At 41.6% G+C, this 19,504-nt stretch overlaps 1 protein-coding gene across 5 annotated transcripts in view; it reads left to right on the forward strand.

The window, feature by feature from the left end:
• The window catches only part of LOC106567559 (double C2-like domain-containing protein beta), a 365,846-nt gene that overhangs the window by 11,833 nt on the left and 334,509 nt on the right, over positions 1-19,504 (forward strand). For all 5 annotated transcript variants that reach the window (XM_045693459.1, XM_045693460.1, XM_045693461.1 and 2 more), the window contains 4 exons: positions 8,375-8,474; positions 9,759-9,902; positions 10,187-10,316; positions 19,083-19,169. In XM_045693459.1, coding sequence (XP_045549415.1) covers positions 8,398-8,474; positions 9,759-9,902; positions 10,187-10,316; positions 19,083-19,169 — 438 coding nt within the window. In that variant the 5' untranslated portion in view covers positions 8,375-8,397. The remainder of the gene's footprint in view (positions 1-8,374; positions 8,475-9,758; positions 9,903-10,186; positions 10,317-19,082; positions 19,170-19,504) is intronic.

Here is a 19,504-nt window from a genome sequence, read left to right on the forward strand (position 1 = left end):
TCTGCATCTCACAAAGACACAGCGGTTGGAACCAAAAATCTCAAATTTGGACTCATCAAACCAAAGGACAGATTTTCACCAGTCTAATGTCCATTGCTCGCGATTCTTGGCCCAAGCAAGTCTCTTCTTCTTATCGGTGTCCTTTAGTCGTGGTTTCTTTGCAGCATTTTGACCATGAAGGCCTGATTCATGCAGTCTCATCTGAACAGTTGATGTTGAGATGTGTCTGATGCTTGAACTCTGTAGCATTTATTTGGGCTGCAATTCCTGAGGCTAGTAACTCTATTGAACTTATCCTCTGCAGCAGAGGTAACTCGGTCTTCCATTCCTGTGTTAACTGCACCTCAGATTGCAGCCCAAATAAATGCTTCACAGAGTCAAGTAACAGACACATCTCAACATCAACTGTATGGGGGTGCTTTACAGGTGACACTCAGTGATTTATTTAATATTCAAGGCACACTTAACCAGCATGGCTACCACAGCATTCTGCAGCAATACGCCATCTCATCTGGTTTGCGCTTAGTGGGACTATCGTTTGTTTTTCAGCAGGACAATGACCCAACACACCTCCAGGCTGTGTATGAGCTATTTGACCAAGAAGGAGAGTGATGAAGTGTTGCATCAGATGACCTGACCTCCACAATCACTGACCTCAACCCAATTGAGATGGTTTTGGATGAGTTGGACCGCAGAGTGGAGGAAAAACAGCCAACAAGTGCTCAGCATATGTGGGAACTCCTTCAAGACTGTTGGAAAGGCATTCCAGGTGAAGCTGGTTGAGAGAATGCCAAGAGTGTGCAAAGCTGTCATCAAGGCATAAGGGTGGCTACTTTGAAGAATCTAAAATATATTTTGATTTGTTTAACACTTTTAAACAAATCACAGTTTTGATGTTGTGATGGAATAAGTAGGTGTGTCCAAACTTCTGACTGGTACTGTACATACAGTCAGATTGTCTCCCTGTGCCTTCAAAAAGTATTCATACCCCTTGACTTATTTCACATTTTGTTATTACAGCCCGAATTCAAAATTGATGAATTTTCTTTCTCACCCTTCTACACACACTACACCATAATGACAAAGTGAAAACATGTTTTTAGAGATTTTTGCAAATGTATTAAAATTAAATGCAGAGATCATTTACATAAGTTTTCTTGTGAGAATCACATTTGGCAGCGACTACAACTGAGTCTTTCTGGGTAAGTCTCAGAGCTTTGCACACCTGGATTGTACAATATTTGTACATTATTCTCTCTTTAAATTCTTCAAGCTCTGTCAAGTTGATCAATTCTTGCCATAGATTTTAAGTGTAAACTGTCACTCGCCCACTCAGGAACATTCAATGTCATCTTGTTAAGCAACTCCAGCGTTATTTCTACATTGTTAGCCCAGAAAATCTTAAGTGTTATTACATACAACCGGGAAGAACTATTGGATATCAGAGCGACGTCAACTTACTAACATTACGACCAGGAATACAACTTTCCCGAAGCGGATGCTTTGTTCGCACCACCACCCAGGACATTGAATATAATCTCAGAGGCCAACCCAAAACAATTTTGCCGCAGAAGAGGTAGACCGAGTGGCCTCCTGGTCAGACTTCGGAGGCGTGCACACCACCCACCGCTTCCAAGTATATTACTCGCCAATGTCCAGTCTCAAGATAACAAGGTAGACGAAATTAGGGCAAGGGTTGCTTTTCAGAGAGACATCAGAAATTGTAACATTCTCTGTTTCACGGAAACATGGCTCTCTCGGGATATGTTGTTGGAGTCGGTACAGCCACCGGGATTCTTCATGCGTTGCGCCGACAGAAATAAACATCTCTCTGGGAAGAAGGCCGGGGGTGTATGCTTCATGATTAACGACTAATTGTGTAATCGTAGCAACATACAGGAACTCAGTCCTTTTGGTTCCCCTGACCTAGAATTCCTAACAATCAAATGCCAAACATATTATCTCCCAGGGGAACTCTCGTCTGTGATTGTCACAGTCGTGTATATCCCCCCTCAAGCCGATACCACGACGGCCCTCAAGGAACTTCACTGGACTCTATGGAAACTGGAAACCATATGTCCTGAGGCTGCAGTTATTGTAGCTGGGGATTTTAACTAAACAAATTTGAGAACAAGGCTACCTAAATTTTACCAGCATATTGATTGTAGCACTCGTGCGGGCAATACACTGGATCAACATTAATCTAACTACTGCGATTAATAGTAGGCTCTCCCCCACCTTCCCTTCGGCAAATCTAACCACAACTGCATTTTGCTACTACCGTCCTATAGGCAGAAACTCAAACAGGATGTTCCTGTGACAACTATTCAATGCTGGTCTGACCAATCAGAATCCATGCTTCAAGATTGGTTTGATCACGCGGACTGGGAAATGTTCCGGCAGCCTCAGAGAATCCAACAAGCGAAATGTCGGTATAGGGACAAGGTGGAGTCGCAATTCTACAGCTCAGACACGAGACGTATGTGGCAGGGTCTACAGGAAATCATGGACCACAAAAAGAAAACCAGCCACGTCATGGACGTCTTGCTTCCAGATAAACTAAACAACTCCCCGCTTTGAGGATAATACAATGCCACTGACGCGGCCCGCTACCAAGGACTGCGGGCCCCCCTCTCCTTCTCCGTGGCCAACGTGGGCAAGACTTTAAACGTGTTAACCCTCGCAAAGCTGCCGGCCCAGACAGCATCCTTAGCTGAGTCCTCAGAGCATGCGCAGACCAGCTGGCTGGTGTGTTTACGGATATATTCAATCTCTCCCTATCCCAGTCTGCTGTCTCCACATGCTTCAAGATGGCCACCATTGTCCCTGTACCCAAGAGGGCAAAGATAATTGAACTAAATGACTAGCCCCATAGCACTCACTTCTGTCATCATGAAGTGCTTTGAGAGACTAGTCAAGGATCATATCACCTCCACTAGGCGCTCCGGTACCGCTTGCCGTACGGTAGCAGAGAGAACTGTATGACTAGGGTGGCTGGAGTCTTTTGACAATATTTAGCGATTCCTCTGACACCGCCTGGTATAGAGGTCCTGGATGGCAGGAAGCTTGGCCCCAGTGATGTACTGGGCCATACGCACTACCCTCTGTAGTGCCTTGCGGTCGGAGGCCGAGCAGTTGCAATACCAGGCAGTGATGCAACTGGGGTACAGCGATGAGGTATCATTCAAAAATCATGTTAAACACTATTATTGCACACAGAGTGAGTCCATTTGAACTTATGTGACCTGTTCAGTACATATTTACTCCTGAATTGATTTAGGCTTGCCATAACAAAGGGGTTGAATGGTTATTAACTCAAGACATTTCAGCTTTGTAAAAATGTCTACAAACATAATTCCACATCAACATTATAGGGTATTGTGTGTAGGCCAGTGACACAAAATCAAATATTTTATATTATAGGTGTCATAACGTTGCCCTCTGGGTTTTCTATGCACCATCCCCCTACCCAGGCCCTGTGAGAGGGGTCATAAAATTCCAAAGGAGGATGTCCTGCCTCATGGCCACAGTATAAAGAGACAGTGTTTTCATGGAGAGAACAACGGATTCTTCCACCTCACAGAATTGGAGAACGGAACGACATTTATGTTCTGGAGAAGGTATAAAAGATCGGTGAAGAATCCAGCTACGAACTGGTCCGTTTGGTACAATTTTATGAAACTCATGAGAGACAATATTGCCATAATAATGTTTATATAATAGCCTCAGCTATGAGACTTACATCTATATGGTTGTATACAATTAATGAATAAGGATAAACCTATTTGGAATATGTTGGGATGCTTGTAAGATGTTAATGTGAGAGAATTGTATTTTCTACTTAAAGTTTTACCAAGTCACCGGCACGCCCCCAGGGACACAGACAGGACAAGGCATTCATGTGACAGCCTTTTCTATGTTCAGTATATGAACCCCCACCCAGGGTTTCTTTTTTTAGACCAGCTTACCGCGAGAAGAGAGGGCCAAGGTTTGACCATGCAGTCCTCTACTGAACTTTAACCATACCACGTGGTCAGACTTGTTATTATACCGACAGAATAATAACAAGTCTGTGATATTAATTACTAGTCTGCATTGAACGCGAAGACCGACGAAACATCCATTATTTATATATATATATATATATATACTGCTCAAAAAAATAAAGGGAACACTTAAACAACACATCCTAGATCTGAATGAAAGAAATAATCTTATTAAATACTTTTTTCTTAACATAGTTGCATGTGCTGACAACAAAATCACACAAAAATAATCAATGGAAATCCAAATTATCAACCCATGGAGGTCTGGATTTGGAGTCACACTCAAATTTAAAGTGGAAAACCACACTACAGGCTGATCCAACTTTGATGTAATGTCCTTAAAACAAGTCAAAATGAGGCTCAGTAGTGTGTGTGGCCTCCACGTGCCTGTATGACCTCCCTACAATGCCTGGGCATGCTCCTGATGAGGTGGCCGATGGTCTCCTGAGGGATCTCCTCCCAGACCTGGACTAAAGCATCCGCCAACTCCTGGACAGTCTGTGGTGCAACGTGGCGTTTGGTGGATGGAGCGAGACATGATGTCCCAGATGTGCTCAATTGGATTCAGGTCTGGGGAACGGGCGGGCCAGTCCATAGCATCAATGCCTTCCTCTTGCAGGAACTGCTGACACACTCCAGCCACATGAGGTCTAGCATTGTCTTGCATTAGGAGGAACCCAGGGCCAACCGCACCAGCAAATGGTCTCACAAGGGGTCTGAGGATCTCATCTCAGTACCTAATGGCAGTCAGGCTACCTCTGGCAAACACATGGAGGGCTGTGCGGCCCCCCAAAGAAATACCACCCCACACCATGACTGACCCACCTCCAAACCGGTCATGCTGGAGGATGTTGCAGGCAGCAGAACGTTCTCCACGGCGTCTCCAGACTCTGTCACGTCTGTCACGTGCTCAGTGTGAACCTGCTTTCATCTGTGAAGAGTACAGGGTGCCAGTGGCGAATTTGCCAATCTTGGTGTTCTCTGGCAAATGCCAAACGTCCTGCACGGTGTTGGGCTGTAAGCACAACCCCCACCTGTGGACGTCGGGCCCTCATACCACCCTCATGGAGTCTGTTTCTGACCGTTTGAGCAGACGCATGCACATTTGTGGCCTGCTGGAGGTCATTTTGCAGGGCTCTGGCAGTGCTTCTCCTGCTCCTCCTTGCACAAAGGCGGAGGTAGCGGTCCTGCTGCTGGGTTGTTGCCCTCCTATGGCCTCCGCCACGTCTCCTGATGTACTGGCCTGTCTCCTGGAAGCGCCTCCATGCTCTGGACACTACGCTGACAGACACAGCAAACCTTCTTGCCACAGCTCGCATTGATGTGCCATCCTGGATGAGCTGCACTACCTGAGCCACTTGTGTGGGTTGTAGACTCCGTCTTATGCTACCACTAGAGTGAAAGCAACGCCAGCATTCAAAAGTGACCAAAACATCAGCCAGGAAGCATAGGAACTGAGAAGTGGTCTGTGGTCCCCACCTGCAGAACCACTCCTTTATTGGGGGTGTCTTGCTAATTGCCTATAATTTCCACCTGTTGTCTATTCCATTTGCACAACAGCATGTGACATTTATTGTCAATCAGTGTTGCTTCCTAAGTGGACAGTTTGATTTCACAGAAGTGTGATTGACTTTCAGTTACATTGTGTTGTTTAAGTGTTCCCTATATTTTTTTGAGCAGTATATATATATATATATATATATATATATATATATATATATATGTATGTGTATGTATATATATATATGTATATATATATATATGTATATGTATATGTATATGTGTGTATATATATATATATATATATATATATATATATATATATATATATATATATATATATATATATATATATATATATATCTGTTGTTAGCTGCACAAACCCAGTATATAAGCACATCAATTGTTAATATTTATCAACTCTGTAGTGTCTTCTCCGCTGCCCCCACCCCCCTTGTTTGTTTAACAAGCCGCCATGCCGGTTTAGCCCACTAGGGCACATTCCTCTACCATTGCTTTGTAACGATACCTACTGTTTTGTATGCTTTCTGTGAATTACTTAGTTTAGGAAATAAATGATTTTAAGACAATTGATGTATGGATGACTTAGTGAAGACTGGGTTCGTGCAGCTAACAACAATTTACGACGTTTTTATACTGACTTAAAAATATTTGAAAATTGGCAAATTATCCAATGGATTAGTATAATTTTCTGGAGAAAACAATTTGAGGTGGAAAAACACATGTTTTCACCCCCTATTTTAATTTGCTCCATGGCTCAGGTGGCCAAATGGACACAAGGCTGTTTGGCTCATCTCAGTTGGAAAGAGAAATAACTTTGCAGCTGTTTCTGAGATAATAAACAATGCCATGCTGGTACAGTAACATTCAAATAAAATCCAGCTCTCAAACTAAACGTAGTCATATAGTAGGAAAAGACACCGTATTCACACGGATTTGCACAAAGTGGGCAGTTCGGATTTGTCAATTCAAGACCAAATATATCATCCTTTGGCAAAAATGATCACTTACTGACTTAAATTGTTGTGCAACATCATGGGTAAGTTCTGGCCATCGTCTTTCTTGGTAACAATTAAGTACCTTACTGTGATTGTTTTCAATTACACATTTTTTTATTTTTTTTTTACAAATATAGCTTCTTAGCAAAATGCAATTTCTCAAGAAATAATTGTGTATGGACTGTCAGAGGGGTCTGAAAGAGGGGTGTAATTAGAGAAGCATAATGGGAGAGATGTGTAACTTGATAAAAAGCTGTCATTGGCAGAGACGAGAGTAAACTGATGTCACCAGGCAGTCCAAAAACTCCACCCAGCCAAACAAGCTGAAGTTTCAAGTGGCTTTTTCAAATAGCTCTTACACTAAAAGTGCATTATCATAATTTTCAAAATGTCACAGTATTATTCCAACCTCATAGTGTGGAAATATACAGTATATAAAACACAGGTATTTGAGATCAATTTTAAATGACAGCATGGGATACAGAATTAGCTTAAAAGGTTGGTGCAGGGATTGAACCCCGGTCTATGGTGGGGAGAGGCGTATTCCTACATGTGGTTTGAAAAGGGAACCATTACCCTTACACGAAGGGCTCTGCATCTAAGTGTGTGTTAGTATGGGAGAGCGAGGGGACGTGAGGAGAATGAAAGAATGCATGATTAAATAAACCCCTCCTTGAGCACCTCCAACATACAACTCCCCAATGAGAGTGGGACACACAGACCCTTGGTGTGTCCCAACAACATTTAGAAATTAGGAACACCGTGACATGAATATTGACATAATATAACAACTTAATGTAAATGAGTGGGTTCTTGTGCAGTTCCATGTCCTCTCCTATGAGGGAAGTAGTTAGATGTTTTCCGCAGTGCTTATAATTCATAGTTGATAGTCTGGTAACAGTAATCAGCTGTAATGTTTGATTGCATGTGTGCCCACAGACCAGAGAACTGGGTGATTTCATTAATTAGGCCTGTAATAAATAGCTGCCTCTGCATTGCCCGCTAAGATACACACATCTATACGCTCCCAACAATAATGTGTCATCTGTTTGTTTGGAAGCAAAAGAGCTCTCTTTTGAAATGCTTCATTCATCCTTTTCCAATTGAAATGATCTTAATTAATGCGTTTCACCATGGGCTATAGATGGGTTGGTTGTTCAGCAACAAAACCTGATGCATGCGCAACTACGGGGCAAAAGAGATGGGTTTGACTTAGATTGTTGATAACATGTGAACTATATTTTGACTCCAATGTTTATTGAAAACATAAAGTTGCACAATGAGCACTTGTCTCTCAAATACATCTTTACAGTTGTTGGTTAGCTAATTAGCTAGCACATTTTTGCCATATTAGCTTAAATGTGACATCAGCCCAAACACCTGAAAACAAGACATGGTATTAAGAACAAGGAGCTGAAACGAGCCACTTATGATTCACCACATGTCAGTTTCTTGTCATTGTTGCTAGCTATCTGACCATCCAGAAGCATAACAACACACAGCCTTCTTCCCCTTTTGAAGCGCGCACATCGTTTTTGTGACGTTGTCAGCTAACCCGTCTAAAGCTACCCATTTACTGGCCATTGTTGTTCTGCTAACACTAGCATGTTTGCACTCAAAAAGTTGTCTAATATCAAATTCAAAGAAAAAAACATATTTGTGGACATGTATAAAAGCCACAGGTATACCCAATTAACATGAATTATAGGGGTTATACAGTGCTGGGTCAATATCTCTTTGATTTGATTTTCCCAAACAGGATGTAGCCTTTCATTTTCAAGGACTGAATGTCTGCTTGTGTTTTTGCAGACCTTGTCATCAGCCCTCAAGAGATGACAGACGCCATGTTTGGGACAGGGAATGATCAGTGGGTCTGTCCCAACGACCGGCAGCTGGCCCTTCGAGCCAAGTGAGTATGCACTCCAAGATCTCTACCGTCTCACTAAACAGGTGAAAGTGTTTTTGCAATGTCACCTGGGAAAGTTGTTTTGGTTGTGTAAAGGTTTCCTGTGCCCATCAGTATTCTCACTACATTGTATTGTTTTCGTTTTAGCACTGAGTGTGTTGTTCTTTTGGTTTGTTGAAACTGGTTTTTGATAGCATGGCAGTTCTGTTGTTTGACAAAACCATTGTGACCATTTGATCTAACACTGCAATGTATATTTATGTATTTGGTACAACGTTTTGCACATGTGGGTTGGTTTGTTTGTTTGTCCGCAGTGTAGTCAAAAAAGGGGTTGCAAACCGTAGTCTGGCTTTTTTTATGGCGGTTTTGGAGCAGTGGCTTCTTCCTTGCTGAGCGGCATTTCAAATTATGTCGATATAGGAGTTGTTTTACTGTGGATATAGATACTTTTGTACCTTTTTCTTCCAGCATCTTCACAAGGTCCTTTGCTGTTGTTCTGGGATTGAGTTGAACTTTTTGCACCAAAGTACGTTCATCTCTATAAGACTAAACGCGTCTCTTTCCTGAGCGGTATGACGGCTGTGTGGTCCCATGGTGTTTATATTTGCGTACTATTGTTTGTACAGATGAACGTGGTACCATCAAGCATTTGGAAATTGCTCCCAAGGATGAACCAGGCTTGTGGAGGTCTCCAAAATTATTTTTCTGAGGTCTTGGCTGATTTCTTATGATTTTCCCATGATGTCAAGCAAAGAGGCACTGAGTTTGAAGTTAGGCCTAGAAATAAATCCACAGGTACACCTACAATTGACTCAAAATATGTCAAATAGCCTATCAGAAGCTTCTAAAGCCGTGGCATAATTTTCAGGAATTTTCCAAGCTGTTTAAAGGCACAGTCAACTTAGTGTATGTAAACTTCTGGCACACTGGAATTGTGATACAGTGAATTATAAGTGAAGTAATGTATTTTAAACGATTGTTGGAAAAATGACTTGTGTCATGCACAAAGTAGATGTCCTAACCGACTTGCCAAGACTATAGTTTGTTAACAAGAAATTTGTGGAGTGGTTGGAAAAATGAGTTTTATTGACTCCAACCTAAGTGTATGTAAACTTACGACTTCAACTGTATATATTTTTGTAAGGTGTGCATACATGCATAAGCATAACTCTTCTGTTAGTCACATCACACAGGTTTAATTTTGGCCTGCACTGCTACATGTAATGAATGACACAACAAAATTGAATTGATCGACATCGTGAAGCAACTTGTTTGTTTGTATCCCAGGCTGCAGACAGGCTGGTCGGTGCACACCTTCCGTACAGACCGACAGAGGAAGAGCCAGATGCTGGAGCAGCAGGAGGTGGAGATCATCCTTAGTGTCATCCGCAGGGCTGAGCAACTTGAGCAGATTGAACAGCTCCGCATCGGGTAGGACGCACGCATATATACATACATACATACATACATACATGCATACATACATACATACATACATACATACATACAACACACACACACACACACACACACACACACACACACACACACACACACACACACACACACACACACACACACTTGGTAATAAAACCATGACTCATGACTTTCTGTTAGTTTATCTGGACTGTCAATCCATGAGCCGTCAGTGGCAGCACATAGCCAACTTTAGCCTCTGTGTCCATTCTGTAACTTTGTGTGTGTGTGTGTCCCAGGAGGCTGGTGGAGCGTCTGGACAACATGAAGAAGAGTGCGCTGGGGAACGGCCTGTCCCAGTGCCTGCTGTGTGGGGAGGTCCTGGGCCTCCTGGGAAATCCCTCCATCTTCTGTCAGGACTGCTGCAAGGTAAATGTCACCACACTGCCTGCTCTACCGTTGTATCATAGCAGAGGCCCAAACAGTCCTGAAAGGTTGCAGTGCCTTTGGTTTTAATCCTTAGCTCTTCCCAGCATTTGAAAATACTGTAGGGGATAGAGCTGGGACAATAAACCGAAAATTACCTGCACTGACATTTCCTTCCTCTTATCAAATCAATTTTGCTTACGTCTGTCATTTTTGGTGATTAGGTATTGGCACCACTTTACAACCAGAGTATGTAATTTAGTGCTGGGGGGATCAATACAGTTACATATCACGTTATTATTTTGGACAATATTAAAAAGATACTTTGACTCCAAGTATCGATTTGTAAAAAATACTACAAATATTGCTAGCGAGTGTTAGCTAACGCTAGTCGGCTGTACCTGTGCTAGCTTGTTCTCATCTTTTTAAATAGTGAGCCAACCATGACTGATCAAAACCTTTTTTTTTTTCATGCTCTCATCTCTCTGCAGTAGACATATAGTGAGCAATATGTTTGGAACATTGCAATGAAATTGTAGTATCAAAACGCAATACATATAGAATTATGAGAATCGCAATACATATTGTATCGGCATCTAAGTATCATGATGATATTGTATCATGAGGTCCCTGGCAATTCCCAGCCCTAAGGTAACTGAGATGATGCGCAGGTGGAACCGTCATTTGCTGTGAATACAATCAAGTAGCCTACCAATTAAACGTTTTTGTAGGACATTACATTTACTGTAAAATATCAATTGCACGTCTATCTAGCAACAATATCATATTTTGAGTTAGCAATCTAGCTAATATGTGTTTTGAGTTCCCAATTCCTCTGGTGGTGAATTATGTAGCATATAGCCTAGGCCAATATGCACAAAAAAGATGCAAGCAAATTAATCTCTAAAGAGCATAAAGAAATCTGATTATTCTGGATTCTATTTTGACATGTTGCATATCAAAATATCAATCATGAATTCCCTGAACATGTTAAATGAAATAGCTTTCTTTGTCTTACTTCTTGAAGGCACTGGAAAATGTTAGTCTAGACCATTTCCGTTATTGGAAAGTAACTGAATGAAAATAAAATAAATGTTGTATTTCTAGTTATCGAGCACAATGGGTCAATTTATCGTGATATAACTTTTTGTCTATATTGCCTCGCTCTAGTGCGGGAGATGTCTGGCCAATGTCAGTTTGTTGAAATACTCTAAAATGGGAAAGAATAAAAAGTAGACCAATGTTTCCCAGCACCTGATTCAACTAGAGGCTTGAAAATGAGATGAATTCACTACTCTTTATAACAGTGAACCATTACAATTGCAGTATTTCCCTACAGATATTGTTTGTTTGACATATTGACCTCGAAGCCCACTGACCTTCTATGACCAGTAGCTTTATCTATACTGGTCATAGCCTTTTCTCGTGTTTTCTCCAACTCCTCTGCGCTAGAGTGGCACTGGGACGTAATGAGATCAGAAGGGAAGAAATACAAAGGGGAAATGCATTCTGTGGGTCTCTGAGAGGAAATGTAATAAATTGCATTAGACTGTATTAACCATATAAGAGTGAGTTCATTCTGCTGTTCAAATAAAATGTTATTAGTCACATGCGCCGAATACAACAGTGAAATGCTTACTTACGAGCCCCTAACCAACAATGCAGTTTCAAAAAGTACAGATAAAAATAAGAGATAAAAGTAACAAGTAATTTAAAGAGCAGCAGTAAAATAACAACAGCTAGAGTATATACAGGGGGGTACCAATACAGAGTCAATGTGTGGGGGCACTAGTTATTTGAGGTAGTATGTACATGTAGGTAGAGTTATTAAAGTGACTATGCATAGATGACAAAAGAGTTGCAGTGGTATAAAGAGGGGATGGGGGCACTGCAAATAGTATGGGTAGCCATTTGACTAGATGTTCTGGAGTCTTATGGCTTGGGGATAGAAGCTGTTTAGAAGCCTCCTGGACCTAGACTTGGCGCTCCGGTAGAGAGAACAGCAGAGAGAACAGTCTATGACTAGGGTGGCTAGAGTCTTTGACAATTTTTAGGGCCTTCCTCTGACACTGCCTGGTAAAGAGGTCCTGGATGGCAGGAAGCTTGGCCCCAGTGATGTACTGGGCCGTTCGCACTACCCTCTGTAGTGACTTGCGGTCGGAGTCCGAGCAGTTGCCATACCAGGCAGTGATGCAACCAGTCAGGATGCTCTCGATGGTGCAGCTGTAGAACCTTTTGAGGATCTGAGGACCCATGCCAAATCTTTTCAGTCTTCTGAGGGGTAATAGGTTTTGTCGTGCCCTCTTCACGACTGTCTCGGTGTGTTTGGACCATGTTAGTTTATTGGTGATGTGGACACCAAGGAACTTGAAGATCGCAACCTGCTCCACTGTAGCCCCGTCTATGAGAATGGGGGCGTGCTCGGTCCTCTTTTTCCTGTAGTCCACAATCATCTCCTTTGTCTTGATCACGTTGAGGGAGAGGTTGTTGTCCTGGCACCACATGGCTAGGTCTCTGACCTCCTCCCTAAAGGCTGTCTCGTCGTTGTCAGTGATCAGGCCTACCACTGTTGTCATCGGCAAATTTAATGATGGTATTGGAGTCGTGCCTGGCCGTGCAGTCATGAGTGAACAGGGAGTACAGAAGGGAACTGAGCATGCACCCCTGAGGGGCCCCTGTGTTGAGGAACAGCGTGGCGGATGTGTTGTTACCTACCCTCACCACCTGGGGAAGGCCCGTCAGGAAGTCCAGGGTCCAGTTGCAGAGGGAGGTGTTTAGTCCCAGGGACCTTAGCTATTCAATAGTGCTTATGATGTGGATTATCATCTCAAACAGATACTTACAAGAGCTCTTTCATGTCTATAACATAATAACTCTTGCCAAGCAAGGCAAAAGACTATAAGATATAAACATTGTAGTGAATAGCAATTCAATTCACTTTTCCAAAGCATGGGCTTAATTGGACAGCCAGCTTGCAGTAATCACTTTTCACCATAGGGTTGCAGCAGAGACTTCAGATGTGAATCTCTAAATCACTTGCCTAAGCATGAAAGGAGGAGTGATTATGATAATCCATATAAAATAGCATACTGTTTCAAATCAAACGTGGCATACAGTTCTGGATATACTAATTTCCCTGATATAGTTGTGAAAAAAAGAAAAATGCTCTAGATTTGTTGACGTTGCAAATTACTTGGTTCTCAATGGAATGTTAATCACTCATGATACGTTCAAAATAGTATACTCATGACCTTATACAAACTCCTGGTCTACACTAGACTGTTTTATGTATCATTAAAGCAAATGTTGAGAGGTCAGTTTGAAGTGTGTAGGAAAGAAAAGCCAAGTAGTAAATGTAAGGCCCAGTAGAGGGCAGCACAGCCATAAAAGACAGGCAAAGAGCAGTCTGTGTTTACAGTCTCTCCTAGGAGATGGATATGTGGTCCTCGTCTTCACCATCCAAACTGGGATAGACAGGTGTGGAGGCATTGATTATATTAAGTGTCCTGTCCGAAACTTAATTATGCTGCTGAGTGATACTCTATGATGACAGGTTGGACTGTGTAAGGCTGTGTCATAGAGCAAATGCAGGGCTATCCAGGGAATGAAGTGGACACACACACACACTGCTATGATGTGTAAGACCCTCAGTTCACTGCAGGTGTGAGTGTGGTGGCATCTGTCTCAGTATAACACCACACACACTTTACGTCACAACGAGATTGATACACACTGTGATTTTAGACTTAAGTTTTTCTGGCAAATTCTCATATTAAAGTATATGTCCAGTGTTCCAGATTTTTATTAAATATTTACAAAAAAGTAATTACAATATGAATTTAATAGATGTCCTTCCTAACAAATGATAATTAATGATGTTATAAAGCAGCTTTTCTTTGTTCCCCTGCTTGGCCTGAGTGAAAACAACAGAGTTGTTTGGCCTTATACTGTTCAAGAAAAGCTAATTTGCTCTGCCAATGAGACGTGCACACATTCGGATATTCAAATTAGCTACTAACTCCACGTGGGGCAGGGATGCACACACTGCCTAGCAGGCTTGCCTTTAAAAAATGTTTCTTTACCAAAACCGAAGGCTATTGTCTGTAGTCAAATAGTATGGATGGATTCAGGATTTGGAAACACATGATGGAACTACTAAGGCACTTTACTGTAACAGCAATAAATGCAGACTGATTATTTTACAAGCGTGAGCTGTTTATGTCCATTGCTTTGTCATTATTCCTGATATTTTCGTTGAGCTAGCTAGCAAGTTGTGATTGCTAGGAGCTAAGCTAGCTAGCTGGGTCATTCCTATTGTGCGGTGCCATTTCTGTCCACAGGAAATATAATTTCTTATTTAGTGTAAAATGTGGATTCCAAAAGGCTTTAAATACAAGGTCAGGTGTCATTTACCTTAACACCCAAATATAGATCCTGAAAGGGAATTTTATTCTTTTTTTTTTTTTAATTGCCAGTGCATGTAGGCGTTTTTGCCATGTCCCCAGGTGTTATTTCTCAACTTTCAGAAGAAATATAAGCCATAAAATTATACGTCTAAAATCTTCATTATTTTATAGTCTTAGTCTCTTTCCTCAAAGTTGTGATTATTGTATTTATTATTTTATTTAAGATGTGTGTCCCTGATATCACTTTCCACCCTGTTTAGTTGTAATTCTCCATTTAAGAAAACAATCCCCTTCCTACAATGACACCACATTCAGGAACTGTCATAATTTCTTTAGTGGGAAAACTATGGTGCAAAGATAGATAAAATGGTGTGTTTATTTATTTATTTGCCCATATTTCATGTTGTTAGTCTGTATGTTCCACTCATAAATGTCCACCCTGTTTGGCTAAATTATAGAGAAAATTGAAAAAGAGAAGTTAAAATCCTGTTTTAGTGTTTACCATTATGCTATCTCAGTCTTGCTCACACACAGCGCTATGGCTAATTTTGGCTCACAATTTTTCCACCCTATTAGTATTATGCACTTTACAAATTGGAAAATGCATCCAAAAATGGATGAAGTGCCTGAGCTTGACCAATATGTTTTCCTGAAAGTCTAAACATGTCATTTTCCTGATAGAATACAAAAAAAAATTATATATAAAATGTATTTTCCAAACTTTTTGAAGTCCAAATGGCACTGCATGGTAGGAATGACCCAGCTGGCTAATTGATGCTGCATACTCTTTATAGCAGTCAACAACTGCTAACTTGGTTTCCTCTTGACATCCAACTTGTACTGTAGCTACACACCACTGGATTTAAAACAGCACTGACTTTGCTAATAGCTACTTTGAAAAATTTGCATACTATGACTGAGGTATGTGGTTGTCCCACCTAGCAATCTTAAAATGAATGCACTTAACTCTAAGTCTGTTAAATGACTAAGATGTAAAAAACAAAATGTGATAGTTGCTTGCTTTGCTGTTGGCTAAGCAGCTAGCTAAGTTGGCCTTGATAGCGAAAGTTAGCATGCTAGCTTGCTGCTTCTAAACAGCCAGCAGTCCAACTTATAAACCACATGATTTGAAATATAAGTGACTGGCGAGGTAGTTGTTGGATAGGCTTTGTCCTTTTTGCTAACACTACCTGTGGATTGCTTGGCTTGCTAGCAGTTTGTGTGCCCTCCTGAGCCTGTGTCTCCGCTAGTCTCCTTCTTCCCACCGGAGAATTTATATTTTTGTTTTTGAAAAAGCTGCTCGACCAATCCAGACAGCCGGTCAACAAGTATTAGTCCAAAGTCCAAACACAAATAGCCCAGATTTGTTAGTATGTAATTGGAAGGCAGACAGATGTATTGGTCGCTAGGTGACACTAGTCTTCAGAAGACATGCTCTGGATGTAAAAATTGACAGGTCTACACATCCATCAGACTACGCTCTATATCTAGAGTACAGATGAGATGGCTATAGTCAGGTGTCTTTGAGCCCATAATCCTGGAACCCAGAACATGCTTTTTGGCATAATATAGCGTTTATATTAACATTCTGTTACGAGAGACTATTGGGTCAGATGTGTCACTGTTTATTTAAGCTGATAGCAGTTGAGCGAAAATGTTTGATCTACGGAGACCCAGAAATTATTCTACCTCTCTCTCTCTCGTTCTCTCTCTCTCTCGTTCTCTCTCTCTCTCGTTCTCTCTCTCTCTCGTTCTCTCTCTCTCTCGTTCTCTCTCTCTCTCGTTCTCTCTCTCGCTGACTAAAAACACTAAGCTACTTCAGGCAAGGCAATTATGGGCACTTCAGCCAAGCTCTCTCCTGCATTACATAAGGCTTGATTAAAGCTTCTTTCCTGTGACTTTTAGAACATCATAATCAACCCTGCTTCCAAACCGATTCTTGAGTTAGACTCAGCAATATGACATAGATGTGGAAAGTAAACAGCATAGTGGGCCAATTTCGCCAACAAGATCGTTGAAGCGCGAGGCTCAACTTCTCCACTGTTTTGGTCCCGTGACTACCATGCTGTAACAGCGTGAAGCGAACCCGTGCACATGCTCAGACACTGTGTGTGACTGTGAGAGCAAAGTCTTGCATTTCGCTCATCTCAATATCTGCTGTCATACTCAAGTCATTTCGCTCAGTCTACCTTTAAGCTAACTTAGAACGTAATGGTGCCCAATGTAATTGGATAGCTTTTAGGCTGCTGTATCCCAACAAGCTCTCTCTTTGCTGATGACTACACTAGGTGGACAGTGACGAGCTCCATATTTTGTTGTTAGGGGCATGCAAACACACTACGTGACCTAAAGTATGTGAACACCTGCTCATTTAACATCTCATTCCAAAATCACAGGCATTAATATGGAGTTGGTCCCCCTTTTGCTGCTATAACAGCCTCCACTCTTCTGGGAAGGCTTTCCACTACATGTTGGAACATTGCTGCAGGGACTTGCTTCCATTCAGCCACAAGAGCATTAGTGAGGTCGGGCACTGATGTTAGGCGATTAGGCCTGGCTCGCAGTTGGCGTTCCAATTCATCCAAAAGGTTTCGATGGGGTTGAGGTCAGGGCTCTGTGCAGGTCAGTCAAGCTCTTCCACACTGATCTCGATAAACCATTTCTGTATGGACCTCACTTTGTGCACTGGGGCATTGTCATGCTGAAACAGGAAAGGACTTTTCCCCCCAAACTGTTGCCACAAAGTTGGAAGCACAGAATCGTCGAGAATGTCATTGTATGCTGCAGCGTTAAGATTTCAAATCAGCCTCCCGAGTGGCGCGGTGGTCTAAGGCACTGCATGGCCGTGCTAGCTGTGCCACTAGAGATCCTGGTTCGAGTCCAGGATCTGTCGCAGCCGGCCGCGACCAGGAGATCCATGGGGCGGCGCACAATTGGCCCAGCGTCGTCCGGGTTGTCTTTCCTAGACGTTTCCACTTCACAAAACAGCATTTACAGTTCACCCGGGCAGCTCTAGCAGGGCCAAAATTTGACAAATTGACTTGTTGGAAAGGTGGCATCCTATGACGGTGCCATGTTGAAAATCACTGAGTTCTTCAGTAAGGCTATTCTACTGCCAATGTTTGTCTATGGAGATTGCATGGCTGTGTGCTCAATTTTATATACCTGTCAGCAACGGGTGTGGCTGAAATAGCCGAATCCACTCATTTGAAGGGGTGTCCACATACTTTTGTATATATATATATAGTGTATGTTTCTGATGATTGGATTGATGTTCAGTTCAACATTTATTCCCTTAGGCCTTACCCCCTAGCCACTGCTGTAGATTTGAGGGGACTGGATAGATTGATGCAATATGGTGAAACTCCACCCAGCCAGCCATTCATAAGGCAGAAGGAAGCTGTCTACTGGAGTTCCTAGTGTGTTGGGGCCGATTTGGAATTCAACATAAGTCTGCATGTTGAAGTGACTCACCCACTTTGTTTGTGGTGGAGGTGTTGAGTTGTGCAATGACTTGACTTGTGAAAATACATGATGTGTCAGAGTGACTTTTCTGTGAACTTTTCAACCTCACAAAGTTGGCTGTGATGGCTCAGCAAATATTCAACTTGAAAAAATGATAACTTTGATAAATATTGATGGTACTCTAGAGTCGCACATCAGTGATTTTACTAAGAGTTCTGTTGTTTGAACAATGTAAAAAAAGAAGAAACAAGTGTCCTTTATATTTATTATGGAATACATTTTGTTATTGCAAAATATACAGTATATATTCAGGCACTCTGCAATTTTATGAGTTACCGAGTTGCTGGACTTGGCACTGACTGTTTTCAATTTCAATGTGGAACATTGCTTTTTGTTTGAAATTGCATAGTCAATTGCAAGTCAAACTGTAAAATTATCATGAGCTTTTTTTAGTGTTGCAAACTTTATAGCTAAGTAATTATGTATGTATGTATGCATGTATGTATAGTGTGTGTGTGTGTGTGTGTGTGTGTGTGTGTGTATGTATGTATGTATGTGTTATATGTATGTATGTATGTATGCATGTATGTATATATATATATGTAACTTGTTCGAGTAATGTGGACAAAACACAAAATATATATATATATATATATATATATGTGTGTGTGTGTGTGTGTGTGTGTAATATATGTATGTGTTATATGTATGTATGTATGTATGTATGCATGTATGTATATATATATGTAACTTGTTCGAGTAATGTGGACAAAACACAAAATATATATGTGTGTGTGTGTGTGTGTGTTTTGTCCACATTACTCGAACAAGTTACTCCACTCATGGTCAATTCGAATTCGTTCTATTTAAAACCAAAACTTTTTTTTCTCTCTTACAGAAAGCATGCACCAAATGTGGCATTGAGACCCAGTGCAGTCAGAAGACAACCCAGTGGCTGTGCAAGATCTGCAGTGAACACAGAGAGGTAACGTATATCCCTACAACTGGATAGCCCATCTACAGTATACATTGAACTGCCAACTACATGCTTTTTGATTATTCTCCAAATTACTGTTCACATTCTGTACCAGATGGGTGCTTCCCATTGTGGTGATGAAGTCCTACACATTGATTAGGGGGATACCCTATTAAGTAACCACTGTCAGTTTGAGAAAAGTGCAATAAAAATGGAGAAGCAAAAGGGTATAATTTTATGGAAGCTATGTACCTGTAGCTCAGTAGCAGCACTACATGTCTGTAACTAGTTTACAGACTTCAGGCAGATTGCTGCAGGTTGGCTTTCCTCCAGGAATAAGGGTC

This window comes from Salmo salar, chromosome ssa13 (assembly GCF_905237065.1).
Source record: "Salmo salar chromosome ssa13, Ssal_v3.1, whole genome shotgun sequence".
In the NCBI taxonomy this organism is placed as follows: Eukaryota; Metazoa; Chordata; class Actinopteri; order Salmoniformes; family Salmonidae; genus Salmo; species Salmo salar.